Raw genomic sequence first — 14476 nt, 5'->3', positions numbered from 1 at the left:
GGGTGGCCTTGAACTCACAGAGATCCGCCTGCCTCTGCCTCCCGAGTGTTGGGATTAAAGGCGTGCGCCACCACGTCTGGCAGCAATTATTTCTTATTCCTAAACATGGCAGAGAAGATCTGAGGGAAGATGAAGTCAACAGAGACTGTGTGCTGTCTCCAGAGGTTAAAGGCGTGCGCCACCACGTCTGGCAGCAATTATTTCTTATTCCTAAACACGGCAGAGAAGATCTGAGGGAAGATGAAGTCAACAGAGACTGTGTGCTGGGGCAGAGTGATGATGTGTGTCTCCGCTCTGGGACTGTCACAGTCATCCCCCATGATCCATCTGCACCTTAGAGAGTTCTGGGCACGTCTGGTTCTTGACTCTGCTTCTCAGAGAGAAGGCCACGTTGCTGGGGAGGAGACTATGGAGCAAGGTAGAGTGGGAGAAACATGTTTGCGCTCAGTGTGCCCAACACAGAGCTCCCGGTGCCTGCGCATTTCCTGCAGGACCAAAGGATGCCTTGCTCCATGGAAACAACTCTTGATGGACAGTTTCAGAATCAGTCACCAGGAAGGCCAAGCAAGGGCCAGAGGCTGCCAACTTTGATTCCTCAATATGCTGAGTTGGGGGAGGAAAGTGGGGCAGGAGTGGAATTGGTCAGTCACACCTCCACTGGGAACTCTCAAGGAGCTAGCCATGTCTTAAGTTCAAGGAGCTTTCAGTTAGATGACCCGCTGTGAGCTCGGAGGAACTGTCGCCTTTGCAATTTCTCCATAATACAGTGTTGGTGAAGCCTGTCCCAAGTTCACCGAACCTGAGGGAAGGGTCACCGGCACCCAGATTTATGGAAGGTCAGCCAGGTGGATGGACGTACCCTGACTGTGCATCTATGCTAGAGGGCAGTGTGGCGGGACTGAGTCCTTAACCTGTGGGGGCCTGAGCCAACTCCAGGTCATCAAAGGTGCAGGAGACAGGCCGGCCTTAACTGAAGTTCAGGTGGAGACCAGAAGGGAGTCAACACTGAGCCCAGGGGAGATGGGGCCGCTATCCAACCACGGAGAGGAGGGAAGGTTGGCGCTGACCTGTGGCTAAGGGTGGTCACCATCTGTCACGAAAGCTGGGGCCCTGCTCTTAACTAGCTAAGGGCTCAAGGTTAGGTGACTGTCCTCTGACAGACCCTCAGGGCCTCAGGCTCAGAATGGACTGAATCCTTGAACACCACAGTGGCCTCTGAGCAGCAGAGAACCTGCCAGTGGCCTGGAACTCGCCCTAGAGGGCAGCTCTGAACCTCAGCACTGCAGTGGCCAATGACTCTGTGCAGCACTCCCCAGTGACTCTGTCCAGCACTCCCCAGTGACTCTGTCCAGCACTCACCAGTGACTCTGTCCAGCACTCACCAGTGACTCTGTCCAGCACTCACCAGTGACTCCAGAGCACTCACCAGTGATGACGTGCAGCATGTCCACAGCTGGCTGTTCCAGGGCTTTGATTTGTTTTCTGATGATGTTCTCAAATGTCTTGAAGTTCACAAAGCCCGGCAGCTCCCGGCCACGTTCCTGATTTTCAAATACCTGGATGTGTCTGTGTATTTCATCGGAGCCTACGATCGGAAAGAATAACGACAGAAACAATCTCTCAGCTTTGTTCTAAACATCCTCATTTGACTTTTCTGAAATGATCAGATAAAAACGAAATCAAATGAATCTTGATTTGTACATTTAAAACAACAAAGTAATAACAAATCAAAGTAACGTTCCTCAGAGGAGGCAGAGGGCAGGTACAGGGCCTGAGAAGTGCCAGAAGGCAGGCGGTGGAACCAGCCCTGGCCTCAAAACCACTGAGTGAGAGTTTGTGAATCCAATAGATTTGAGCGAAGAAGAAAGATCTTAGTACAAGGGCCAACCCAGACCCCATGGCCCTAGAATGTCACCAGCTCCTGAGCTGGTCAGGAGGGGGCAGCGCCCATCAGCAAGGGGTGACAGGGTGCCTTGCTCGGCCCAAGTGTGACATGATCTCCTTGCTTGAGAGACAAATGCTTAGTTCCCCATCCCCCCAGAGACTCTCCATCTGGGAGCAGACTCTGCACAAGTCTCCAATGCTTAGTTCCCCATCCCCCCAGAGACTCTCCATCTGGGAGCAGACTCTGCACAAGTCTCCTCGTGAGATGACCCGGTTCTGTGCTACCCCTTTGGGGAGGGGGAGGTTTTCCACAAAGGACGATGTTATTGAGTTCAGTTCACATTCAATAAAACACATCACTGGTGGACACTTCCTGACTTTTAGCATAGTCACTAACATACACCATGACCCACAACACTATTTCTGAGAAGTTTTGGAGCCTTGAGGGACCACCACCCTCATGGACTATCAGGTCTTCCTGTTCAAACTCCCCCCACCCTGGGGCCAGGACTACACTTTCTGCCAATCCAGATCATGCACGCAATGTCCACCTGCCCTCTATAAACGTAGAGAACACAGATTCTTACAGAGACCATAGTTAATTTGGGACAATTAACCTACATGTTCTCTGAAGGTGCACTTTGACAACAGTAAGGGGTGGCCTGGATTCAGGGATAGAATGCAGCTCCTGGGTCTCTAAGTTTATATCCCAGCCGTCTTCATGCCCCACATCATAATCCACAGTGTATTCCAACACCCCAAATGCTGGAGTCACTGCTGTGGACAGAACCTGTCCCCCAAGTTCATATGCTGAAATTCACCCCCAATGTGCTGGCCTTGGAAGATGGTCTTTAAGAAGTGCCCAGGTCACGACGGCCTCACCCTCACAGATGGGAGGTATGTCCTTAGTACAGCAGGCCAGCGCTCCTCCTCTGCATGTGAGCACCAGGCCAGGTGAGACCACCTCGGGAGCAGAGGAGCCACCACCAGACACGTAATCCGAAGGTGCCTCAACCTTGACCGTCCCAGCACCAAGCCAGTAAGCAAACACCAGAATTCAAGGTGTTGAGACCCAGCAGCGCAAATGGAGAAAAACGCTCACTATTTTTGAAATGCTTCTCAATGTCAGTATTCCATTTGAAGAACTGGTCTCGCAATTTGCTGAACAGACGGCTGCCACCTTGTGAGACGGTTTCCTGGGCTTGGACCAAGGCGGTGATGTCCTTGTTGAAAGTGTTGATTTTCTGTGAAGAAGGAGACAGCGCACACACAAGGTGGTTAGAGGAGGCGTCTGTGCTGAGCGTGGACGAGCCACTTCTTCCTCACAAAGGTGGAAAGGGCTGTCTGTGTCAGAAAATCCCTCCTCTCCCTCCTCCACCTTTGGGATCCCGGTCTCTTTGGTCAGAGAGGAGGAAAGGACCATGCTGTCCAGCCCCTGACAGTTCCACTCTGTGCTCAAACATGGCCTCAGTCCTGATCGTTTTTTTAGCACTGGTGGTAGGCAGGACTCAATGCAGTCAGTCCTGGGGATTCAGGACAGAGGAGCACCACACAGATCCTTCTGTGGACGGTGATGTGGGATTCTCACCCCAGGTAACAAGACATACTCACCTCAATCAGAAAGAAAGTTCTCTCACTGTCGTCCTCGGGGACGTCCACGCCGTACTTCTGCAGCTCGTCACTTGCACGCTGGTGACTCTCCTTTATTTGATTTTCCAAACGTGGCAGAGATTTCTGAAGTGGAAAGAGATGAACGGGACATAGAGATACGGACTAGGAATGAACGGGAGGCCACGAGCTGCTGGGAGAGCTGGGATGCAGGTGTGACAGCCTGATACCTCTGCAGACTTCCCTGGTGCAGAGCAGCCCATCAGAAGCATCCCGTTCCCTGCAGGCGTGCCCACACACCCGTCCTGCACACACAGCCCTACAACCCTGCCCCTGCACATGTTCCTACTGGAGCCGCCCAGGGACTGTTCCTTCTGTATCAGGGACACAGACTCTGCAGGGAGATCCCACAGGTCACTGTCCAGTAGGTTCTGAGACGAGAGCAGCCAGAACCACACGAGAGTCCTCAGCTTAGCCCAGCTCCTGTGCTATTTTCAACAGGTAAGAAGCCCCCGAGGACTCCAGTTCCCAAGCAGGGTGTTTAACTGCTGTGCTCAAGGTGAATTCAGTAAGACCACGCCTCTGTCTGCATCAAGGTGGCCACAAACAGTCAACCTCGAGTCACAGTGATCTCAACATGGCCCTGCATTCCACCTGCCTGTGGGAAGCCCTTGATGCGGCATGCCCAGAGAAGGAAACTCTGCTGAGTCTCTGCCCAGCGCCCTCTTCAAACAGGTCTGGGGTCTAAATCCACATGTGCTGACATTCCCAACACCACAGGTAGAGAGCTAAGGTGATCTGAACTGGAGACACCAGGTCAGAGACATGAACACAGCTTCTCCCTGGACAGTCATCTTTTCCCAGGCTCCCATGGTCACCCATACAAGGACCCCGGGAATGAGGGCTCACAGTGGAACATGCTCCAACACGCCCTGCCCACCTCCTCCAGCCCTGCCCATCCTCTCTGTAAATCCATTGCATTAGAGACCTGATCCAGTGGGTCACCATCAGCCTGACTGGCCATTTCTCTCAGCTCTGCACTCTCAGGTCCGGCATTGGCTGCAGGTCTTGGAATTCCCTGCATGTCTGAGGCTGGCTCACGCCCTCTCCATGTGCAGGCCCGTTCTGGGCTGCTCACCTCCGGGTGGGGACGCGGGCAGCTTCATCTGCTGCTGCCGAGAGCCCCGCTCTACACTATGGTGTGCGCACACCTGAGTGACACTTCTCAGGATCCCAGAAGTGAATGAACAACGTCCACAGCTCTACAAGATTTCGTTATAAATCTAAGTCACTGCTCAGCCTGTCCGTAAAAGAGCTCTCCTGTGGTACCAAGTTCCAAAGGTCTCTGGGTGGGCTTGTGGACTATGGTCAGCATGTGCCTTTGGGAAGCTCAGCTCTTACTTGGGTCTAATTGAGACCCTGATTTGGCATCTGTTTTGCCGTAACGGGTCAGGTAAGAGTGCTGTGTCATTTTCTGGAGCTGTTCAAGCATCGTTTCCTGCTGTGGGTTGATAAACAGCACAGAAGACTGAGCGCTGCTTTGATCACGTGGCCAGTGCACGGTCCACTCCGGGTGTTCTGATCTTCCTGTGCTCTGTTCTAGTCAGGACTGTGTCTGCTCTCCATGGCAAGTCTGCCCTGACTAGCAATTTTCTCTGCATGGGGCAGCATGGCACAGCTCACCTGAAGTGCGGGTGCTCCTTGAAGAAGGCCTGCTCCCTCCGCAGGGCCTCGGCCAGGCTCAGCTGATCCTGGATGTCCTGCTGGCCCCGGCACCTGACGACCATGTAGCCCTTCTTCAGGTGGCACACGAGGTTCCGCACCACATCCACGACCTTGTCTTCGGCCCCTCTGTCCACCAGATCAGGCTTGGTCAAGATGCCTGCGGGACACAGATTTGGAACTCGGGATGCTCCTGCCCCAAGACGGCGGGAAGCAGAGGTCTCACCTGGCCACCAGCTTCCCAGGCCTTCCTCCCATCCTTAGTTGAGGCAGACAGGGTCTGTACAGAACCCATGTGAGGTGGAGGCCCATCAGCAGAGACACCTACAGGTGGCTGGGAGAAGACAGGGAGCCCCCTCCTCCAGCCACAGGCTCCTCTCCAGCTCCTCCCAACAGCCATCAACCAGAGAGACAGCTTCTGTGCCTCCCCGCTCCTGCAGGGACCTTCCCACAGAGCCACCTCCAGTGAGTCTCAACACATACAGTTTCCCTCTGACCCTGTCCTGCCTCTGACTCTCCTCGGCCTTTCTGAACAGGAAGACAAGATCCCAAGGCACCAGTGGCCACGGGGTCTAATGTAGCTCACTTCCTCTGGCCTCACCGGGCTCCTGAGCGTGAGCCCAGCCTGCTGCACCTGGACTCACTCGGGGAATCCGTTCTGTTGACACCCACACAGCGCTGTCAGCTCCCCCTCTTCTCACCTATGGTCCTGTCCCCTTCAGGGTCCACCTCCTGAGCCATGCTCAGTGCCTCCGTGGTGGCGATGTCCACGTTACTGGGGACCACCACCAGGTTGATGGTCTCCTGCTTCTGGATGTATTTCCTGATGAGTCTCTTGATCTACAAGAAACGACATGATGTGAGTCCTGTGTGGGGAGGGAGGGAGGGAGAACGAGATGGTCCTGACCTCCTTGCTTCAGGCCCCAGGGTAATGGGCGTTTCCCCCAAAGAAGTGAGGGTGGACTGCCCCTGTCTGCTCACTGTCTCCACCTGGACATGGTGGGCCTGTCCATCCCATCTCACTCCACCTACACAGGGCCCCTCCTCAGACACAACCCTGGATGTGTCTTCTCCAACCGCCCCTGCATCCAAAGGCAGGTCAGAGTGGAGTCGGGGCCTCACCTGGTGTCCTATGTCTGCAGGCTGGTTGCCCACGGCCACCCTGGTGATCCCCGGCAGGTCGATCAGAGTCAGATCAGGGACGTGTGGGGAGCTGACCTCCAGGCTAATGAGCTCACTGCTGATCCCCAGTCCTTCCCCAGCAATGTGGTTCTGGGCTAGAGGGGAAAAGAAAGCCCAGTGCTGTTTTGAGCTGGCTCTGTCTCACTCCAGAGACATCAGAAAACATGTGCTTTGGATGTAAAGGACCCCCCTACATGTTTCTCTACTGAAAGTGTCCCAGAAACCCTGGGACCCCAGAAAAAAGAAAAAACCACGCAGCGTGGTCTGTGCCTGTATAAATGTACAGTTCTGCCTGTCATGACCTTGTAGCACAGAGCACCAAATCAGGGTATGTGTTACCACGTATGGGAGATAGCTGTACTGTATATGGGGCGGGTGTAAAAAGCTAAGCTTTCCTTTAGAGAAATATCTCTCTGAGACTTCCCTGGTACAAGAAACTGCTTCCTGTGTGACCCTGGGATCCTATTTTCTGTTCAGAGTACCTGCAACTAAAGATTGGTTCCCTGGTCATGAGTTTATATTGGGAAGTCTAGAAACTTTAGAGGTGATTCCTGATTAGAGGACGTAGTTCACTGGGCTGGGGTCCATGTGTGCACAGTGAAGATGTGTGAAAATCCAGGGCATCCCTCAGACATGGCCAGGAAGAGCTCTGGTGTCTGTTCCCAGGTCCCATTCCATTCCTCGCCCTCAGTGATGAGAAGCAAGGAAACGGTCCCATGGCGTGGGCAGCTGATGCCATCCTGCTCTGCTCTGCAGCCAAGGATGTTTGGGGATGTTTGTTTCTGACTAAGTATGTGTGTGATACATTTACAATGCACTCTCTACACCTAAGACTCAAGGAACATTTGGGGAGAGGGGGAGCAACGAATGTAAGTACCAGACCCCTGCTGCGAGTTCATGCGTTCTAGGCATGACTGGGAAGCTGCAGTTGTGAGGTATCCACAGTGTGGTCGTCTACCAAGGACCTCAGAATGACAGAGCCAGCTGACACGCCAAGGTGAATGGGGGAGTATCACGAGGTCCCACTTCAAGATGAAGAGCTACAAACAACTAACAGACGCTGATGGAGAGAGAATCATTTATCTCCAGAGACTAGCTCTCTGAGGAGTTGTCTAATCCCAAATACAGGGACTCAGGGCACTGTGCATGTGTAAATGTATGTATGTATATGTAACTAACAATCGAACACTGGAAATGCAAACTGCATGCCTACCAGAGTCTGTTTGAGCCAGTGGCCGTGCACCAGAGATGACATCATGATATTAAACAGTAAAGTTCAGGAGCATATGAGGCTGAGGGCTCATGACATGAAGGACCCGGGAAGCAGAGCATGGAGACAGCCAAGGGACAGAGAGAAGAGCAAACACAGGCACTTACCTTTATTGATCTCCCCTTCAACCTGTGAAGGATCTGAGAGCTCCACCTCAAAGATCCCGTAAGTGACTTTGCCTCTCCATTCCTTGCCCTCCCGGAGCTTCTTCAGCTTCAGCTCCAGAGGGCACCTAGTAACAATACCTAGAAGACAGGAGCCACATCAGTCCTGTGCTCCACTGCCGAGTCCTCCACTGAGCCTTAGACATACAACCCTCAAACTTTGACCCTCATCTGGGAGACACTGAAAACTGAAACCTCCCTAGTCTCACCCTCGTGGCCCTCCTGCTTCATGCCTGGGCTGATCGCAGACCTGTGCACGGGGAACTGCACCCAAGGAACTTTTGTGTGTTTGGGTTTGAAAGCCACCAGCCACTGCTCGCTTCCAGCTTCTTCTACGTGTGATGCTGTCAGTTTGGGAGGCAACAGACTGCAGCGGAGCCTGTCATTTACACTCATGCTGACTGTGACCTGCACTGACACACCCTGCTCACTGTGCCCCCTTTTCCCCACCTCTTTGTGTGAACTTCCTCCTCCTCCTGCCTGCCTACCTAGGGGATTCTGAGACCATCTCATCTCTGACCTCCTCACTGAGCCTCACTGACTCCCTGGGTCTTGCAACTCAAACAGCATCACTATACCAAGCACCAACTTATATTTTCCCAGAGAATGGATCATCTTGTGCAAAGGGCTCAGCACAGAGTTTATACACACATAGTTCTGGGCTCTTAGTCAGACCTGCAAGCAGACTCCATGCAACCTACCACATGCGCAGTGAGAAAGTGCAAGGGATAGAAAGATACTTTTGCTGATTTGCATGAGAACATCACCCACAAGCTCCAAGTATCTGAACACTTGGCCCCAGTTGGTGGTGCTGTTTGTAGAAGTTTAGGAGGTGCAGCCTTGCTGGAGGAAGCACATCCCTGGTGGACTGTGAGAGTTCACGGCCACACTCCCTTGCCAGTCTGTCCCTCTGGGTCCCATGCCTGCTTGAAGATGTGAGTGCTCAGCTTTCTGCTCCTGCTCCTCGTGCCCAGATGGACTCTTATCCCTTTGGACCATGAACCCAACAAACTCTTCCTTCTATAAGTTGCCTTGATCATGGTGTTTTATCACAGCAATTACTACATGGCCCTACCACACACACTGCTGCCCAGTGCCTATAGTGCCTGTGTTGGATAGCAAGTCTTAGGAGAGGCAACTTAGGTTGTCACGGGTTGTCTGCAAAGGTGGAGTCACTGTGATGGTGCTCTAATGAGAGGAGAAGGTTCCAAGATGATGCATGCAGGAAAGGACATATGACACCATCTGGAAGCCAAGGAGGGAGTCCTCGGGGACATTAAACACTGTCTTGTACATGCAGCATGCAGAACTCTTTGAGAGCACATTCGTGTGTGTGCGTGTGTGTGTGTGTGTGTGTGTGTGTGTGTGTGTGACTGAAGCCATCAGATCTTGGGCAGCCCTCCAAACCATCAGCGCTCACCGCTACCCCTGGGGAGGGCCACTCCGGACAGGGCTTCCAGCACGGAGCTCTTCCCCGAGCTCTGGTCCCCGATGACGGCAATGGCAGGCAGGGCCAGGTCCTGCTCCACACCCAGGGCCCGCAGGGAGTCGATGAGGTCAATGCAGGGGCGCACCTTCTCCTCGTACTGTCTACACAGGTTGTTCTCGGTCCCCTGGACGGGTGGAAGGGAAGAGTTATGTCGTGATCCATAGGAAAGGGAAGAGTTACATCGTGATCCATAGAAGTGCTCCATCGGAGAGGGCGGACTTCCAGGACAGTCTACACAGCTAGAATCCTCGAAAGACAATGAGAAACTGGCCACAAATACCTGAAGAATAAACACAGATTCCTCAATCTTAACAGCAACCATAAACCCAAAAGGTCCAAAGTCAACACATGGGTATACATGACAAACTGCACCACAGACATTAGAATCAAACTGTTCATAACTGGTTAAAAACTGAAGATATTAAAAAGTAGTCAGGAAAGGACTGGAGAGATGGCTCAGTGGTTACGAGAACTGGCTGCTCTTGCAGGGGGCCTGGGTTCAATTCCCAGCACCCACACGGCAGCGAACAACCATCCATAACTCAAGTTCCAAGGTGATCCAACCCCCTCTTCCGACCTCCACAGGTATTACACAACATTGGTGCATTTACATACATGCAGGCAATACACTCACATACATAAAAACTATAATAATATATTCAATTTTTAAAAAGTAGTTAGAAAATGGCATTTATACACAAAGAAAAGCAGCTGATTTCGTATCAGAACACAAGTATAAAGAGAGTGGGGCAGCCTTTTACCTACTTACTTGTTAGTGCTGGGGCTTAAACCCAGGCCTTCATGCCTGATAGGTAGATGACTACAAAACGTCATGAACCTACGATTCCACACCCAGTGAAAATATCTTGTGAAATGAAGAGAGGATTGATGCACAAATCACCTCTGTGGAGTGACACTGAACGTGAGGATGGCTGAGGGATCCTGTGTCTCTAAACCAAAACCTGGCCATCGTTCTCTAAGTGCTGAAGAACTGGGTGGGGCGGGGCATTCCCATAGTGATAGTGTTGTGTTCTATAGTATTGATTAATTTGGATATTTTAATGAAGGAGAATGAGAGTTCCCATTACTGGTAAACGTCAGGCAGAGTACTGAGCACTTTGCACACGGTCTTTTTTTTTTTTTTTTTTTTTTTGTTTTTTTTGGAATAGTAAATAATTCAGGATTGTAGAACAGTCACTGCCGGAACTACTTAATTCTGCTGTTGTTGAACTAAAACAGTCATAAGTAATATGTGAACATGTACACCAATAAACTGTATTTTCTGGCACTGTATCTGGCACATTGTGGCACTCTCTGTCGCCATTTTTAAATAGTTCAAAATTGAAACCGAGAAGTCAGGGTCCAACCATACTGCAATAGCAGATCAAAGTTTGGGAAGGGATTAACCACGACTTCAGCAATCGCAGTTTAAAATTCCAGTGCATTAAACAAGCCCGTTTTGAAATGGTAATGTCTCCTACCTGAGTAGAAAAGACAATTAAGATAATGTGTTAATTTTCCCCTCGAATCTGACAGTAATATTTTGATCCTGTTAATTATCCAGAGAAGAGAAACTGTATGTAATGTGATAGCTCTGAGCAGAGTTGACATGCTGGCTGCCTGGGTAAGCAGGCATGCTTATCCTATAATTAGTAGCTTGGAATGCAATTTCCAGTCCTCCGTAAATACACCCACTCAAAAATGAACCAATGCGGTGTTTCTGAGCTCCTCTGAGCTGGCTTTCCCCCCTGGGAAGGCAGCCAATGATTATTTACTGAGAGTTACTCTCCTTTCAAAACTATCAGAAAATAGCAATCCATTCGCTAATGATTTCTGGCAGGCGAGGGTTAATCGATGCCTTAAGAACACAGAGAGGCCGCCTCACTACAGTGCCAGTAGGCTCGCCTTCTGCAAAGGATAAACTTATCGATGTACTAACTGGGCGTTTTAATGAGAGTTCATTACAAAAGGGCAAAGCTTCGCAGTGGGCAAACAAATCCATAAGGCGGCAGAATCATTCCTATAAGCCGGGAAGCTGGGAAGCAGGGCTCTCTATATACTACCGAGGCTTAGAACATTGTTTTCTTCTGACTGGAGTCCACGGCTGGTTGAATCGGGCATTTCACAAGGGAATGGACTCACTCTTTCAAAACAATGTACTATATTCATTGGGACTACACGGGGAACCTGCACGAGTAGTGACTGTTGATGTTTTTCTTATGAATTCCACAGTCCTAAAAGACAACTGACTGAGCAAAACCAGTAGCTATGTGTTGATTAATGGAAAAAGGAGCTCCGCATCAAGGACGGGGTGGAAACCGACAGTGTCAAAGGGAAGCAAACTCCTGTGGGATTCTGAGATCACACAGAATCATCCACTGGGATTCTGCCAGTCAAAGGTTCACCTATCAAAAGTAAAACGAATGCTATAAACACAAAGAGCTAACCAATCCACAGAGGCTTTACCTGCGTTCACAAAATGTAATTTTCTATCCAAAAGGTGGGGCAATATTAGGAAAAGAAAAAGCAAAAGCTTGACCGGCAGGCAGCAGCGTGGTGTTTTCAAAGTTAAAGACAAGCCACGTTAAATATAAATGGCATAAATTCTGGAGCTGGAGAGATGGCTCAGCAGTTAAGAGCACTGACTGCTCTTACAGACGACCTGGGTTCGATTCCCAGCACCCACACGGTGGCTAACAACCTTTTGTGGCTCCAGTTCTTCTGATGATGGCATTACACAACACAGGTGCACTTACACACGTGCAGGCAATACACTCATACGCGTACAAATAATAAATAAAATATTAAAAATAAATATATGCCTTAAATTCTGCTACCAGAGTCAAAATGGCTCTTGAAGACAACCACAAAGTGAGAAGGTGGCAGCCCTGGTCCTGTGATTGAGACGGTGTGGTGCTGTACAGAGTGCGGCAGGGCATCAACAGAACAGAACACACAACCCTCAAATTCACCAGGTGGAACTCGTGATGATAAGGTAGGTGTAAAGGCAGTGTGGCAGAAAGATGGGCTTTGCACCAAGCAGTACCAGAACACTTCACTGTATCCTACTTTAAAGGAAATCCTCAAGCCGGGCACTCAGGAGTCAGAGGCAGGTGGATCTCTGTGAATTTGAGGCCAGCCTGGTCTACATAGCGAGTTCCTGGCCACCTGGGGCTACAGGAAGACCCTGTCTCAAAAAAAAAAAAGGGGCCAAAGAAAAAGGAAATACATCTCTACCTTTCACTATTTAAAGCCTGGTCTACATAGCGAGTTCCTGGCCACCTGGGGCTACAGGAAGACCCTGTCTTAAAAAAAAAAAGGCCAAAGAAAAAGGAAATACATCTCTACTTTTCACTATTTACCCTATCTCAAAAAGACCAAAAAAAAGCAAAAGAGAGAAAGAAATGTAAGCAAACCACAGTCAGGGAGCCAACGTTTGTGAAACGTGCTTCTGAATAAGTCTTGTGCCTGAATGTATAAAGACCTCTCAAAATTCAAGAATAAGCCGAAAAAGAGTTGAATTAAAGAATGTACAGGGTTTTACTGTCATGTGACAAGACATCTGGAATTCCAAACAGCACTCACGACCACAGAAATGCCTGACACAGAGATGGAAGGAGGCCAGCCCTGCCAAAGTACACGGGTGTGAGTGGATTGCACGGTTTAGATCCAAAGCACTCCTCAACGCCCACATGGTGAAGGTTTGGTCCATGGCTTGACTCTCCTGGGAGGTGGTGGCCGGAGAAGGGGAGGGCCCTGACTAACACAGTAGGTCTGAGTCGCCCCTGCCCAGTACCCTGAGGGTCACAGCCTGCCAAGAGAGAGCGCACAAGAGAGAAACGTACAGAGGGATTTAGGAGATGGAAAGACAGTGGCCCTTCTCGTTTTCTGTGACCTTCAACCTGTTGTTTATACTGGTTGAAAACGTCTCCAGTGTTCCTTGGATAACGGAGGAACCCTGCAACAGGCAGGCAGCCCAAGTCTGTCCCAGGAAGTGAGGACACACCATCCTGAGCTTCAGGGACTCCACTCCAGTCACGTGCTGTGGATCCCACCACGGACACGGAAAGCCCACTGCTAAGGGGGTTCCCACCTCTAAGGGCTGACAGCTGGCAGGATCAGTGCTGGATCAAATGTAGTTGGGATTCCTGCCAGGGACCCACCAAGGTGGATGGGGACTCTAGATTAAACAGACACCATGTTTGTGAGACCTTGAAGAAGTTATGCCTGGAAACTAAGCTGTAGGTGGACAGAGGACAGCACAGCATCCCAAGACCCAGGTTCTTGTCAGTCTCTAATGACCCCCAAGATTCCCAGACCAAGGTGGCTGGATCACATTCGGCTGAGAGAGGCAGGTCACTGGTTACACCTGGGCCCAAACAAAGTGAGCAGCTGCCCAGATCTGCATCTTGTCCCAGAATCGGAACGCAGGCTGTCTCCTTTCTCCCCGCCCATAGCAGACTCTGGTGCTCTGAGGGACACTGCTCCATCCCCATGGAAAGTGGCTTTGAGGAAGCAAGTCACCTTTACCTGGCTCTCTTCTGCTGTGTTAGGACGTTTAATCTGTAGCAGATGATCAGGTTTGGAAGTCAGGCTGTTCTTTCTGACTTTCCGTGGAGGAGAATTCATCTTGTCTTTTTCCAATTGGACTTTGGGATAAACACAAAGTTTTAATTCAGGAGAGGCTGAAAGGCTTGCCACTGGTTGCTGGCCCTGGGCTAAGGAACACATCACAGGCATCAGTATTGATGACCTCCCTTCCTTCTCTGCCCAGCCAGGGGGTCTGTGCTTCCCAGCAGCTTTACCCTGTCATCAATCCATCTGGAAAGGGACTCTGTCAATCTAGACATTTCTTCAAGACACAACTCTCCCCGCCACCACCTTTGGAAAGGCCTCATGTGCCCAAAGGGTCCCTGACTCCAGAGAAAAGACCCCTGTCCATTGGTCCATGGCTGCCTCAGATGGCCTCACTGGGCCATCAGGTGCTATCACAGGTCCCAGTGGCTTGTGTCCAATGACCAGGGATTCCATGTGAACAGGGAAAACAGATCTGGGGAGTCAGTTCCCTCTCTCTGTTTCTCTGGAGTCTAAGCCCTGGGTCCTGCCTGCAGACCGTGTAAGCATATTCCCTGGGTCCCTTTTGAGTCTGAGGAACAG

At 50.8% G+C, this 14476-nt stretch overlaps 1 protein-coding gene across 1 annotated transcript in view; it reads right to left on the bottom strand.

Moving 5' to 3' along the window:
* Positions 1-14009, bottom strand: part of Mx1 (MX dynamin like GTPase 1) — an 18384-nt gene extending 4375 nt beyond the window's left edge. The window contains exons 1-11 of the mRNA XM_029555026.1: positions 13850-14009; positions 9251-9443; positions 7774-7911; positions 6337-6491; positions 5916-6054; positions 5176-5374; positions 4974-4993; positions 3723-3886; positions 3496-3618; positions 2987-3128; positions 1427-1585 (exon numbers count right to left, since the gene is read on the bottom strand). Of these exons, the coding sequence (XP_029410886.1) occupies positions 1427-1585; positions 2987-3128; positions 3496-3618; positions 3723-3886; positions 4974-4993; positions 5176-5374; positions 5916-6054; positions 6337-6491; positions 7774-7911; positions 9251-9443; positions 13850-13948 (1531 nt within the window). The 5' untranslated portion in view covers positions 13949-14009. The remainder of the gene's footprint in view (positions 1-1426; positions 1586-2986; positions 3129-3495; positions 3619-3722; positions 3887-4973; positions 4994-5175; positions 5375-5915; positions 6055-6336; positions 6492-7773; positions 7912-9250; positions 9444-13849) is intronic.
* Between the last annotated feature and the right edge of the window lie 467 nt (positions 14010-14476).

This window comes from Nannospalax galili, unplaced genomic scaffold (genome assembly GCF_000622305.1).
Source record: "Nannospalax galili isolate Female #2095 unplaced genomic scaffold, S.galili_v1.0 scaffold526, whole genome shotgun sequence".
In the NCBI taxonomy this organism is placed as follows: domain Eukaryota; kingdom Metazoa; phylum Chordata; class Mammalia; order Rodentia; family Spalacidae; genus Nannospalax; species Nannospalax galili.
This window is presented reverse-complemented; position numbering and strand designations above follow the sequence as displayed.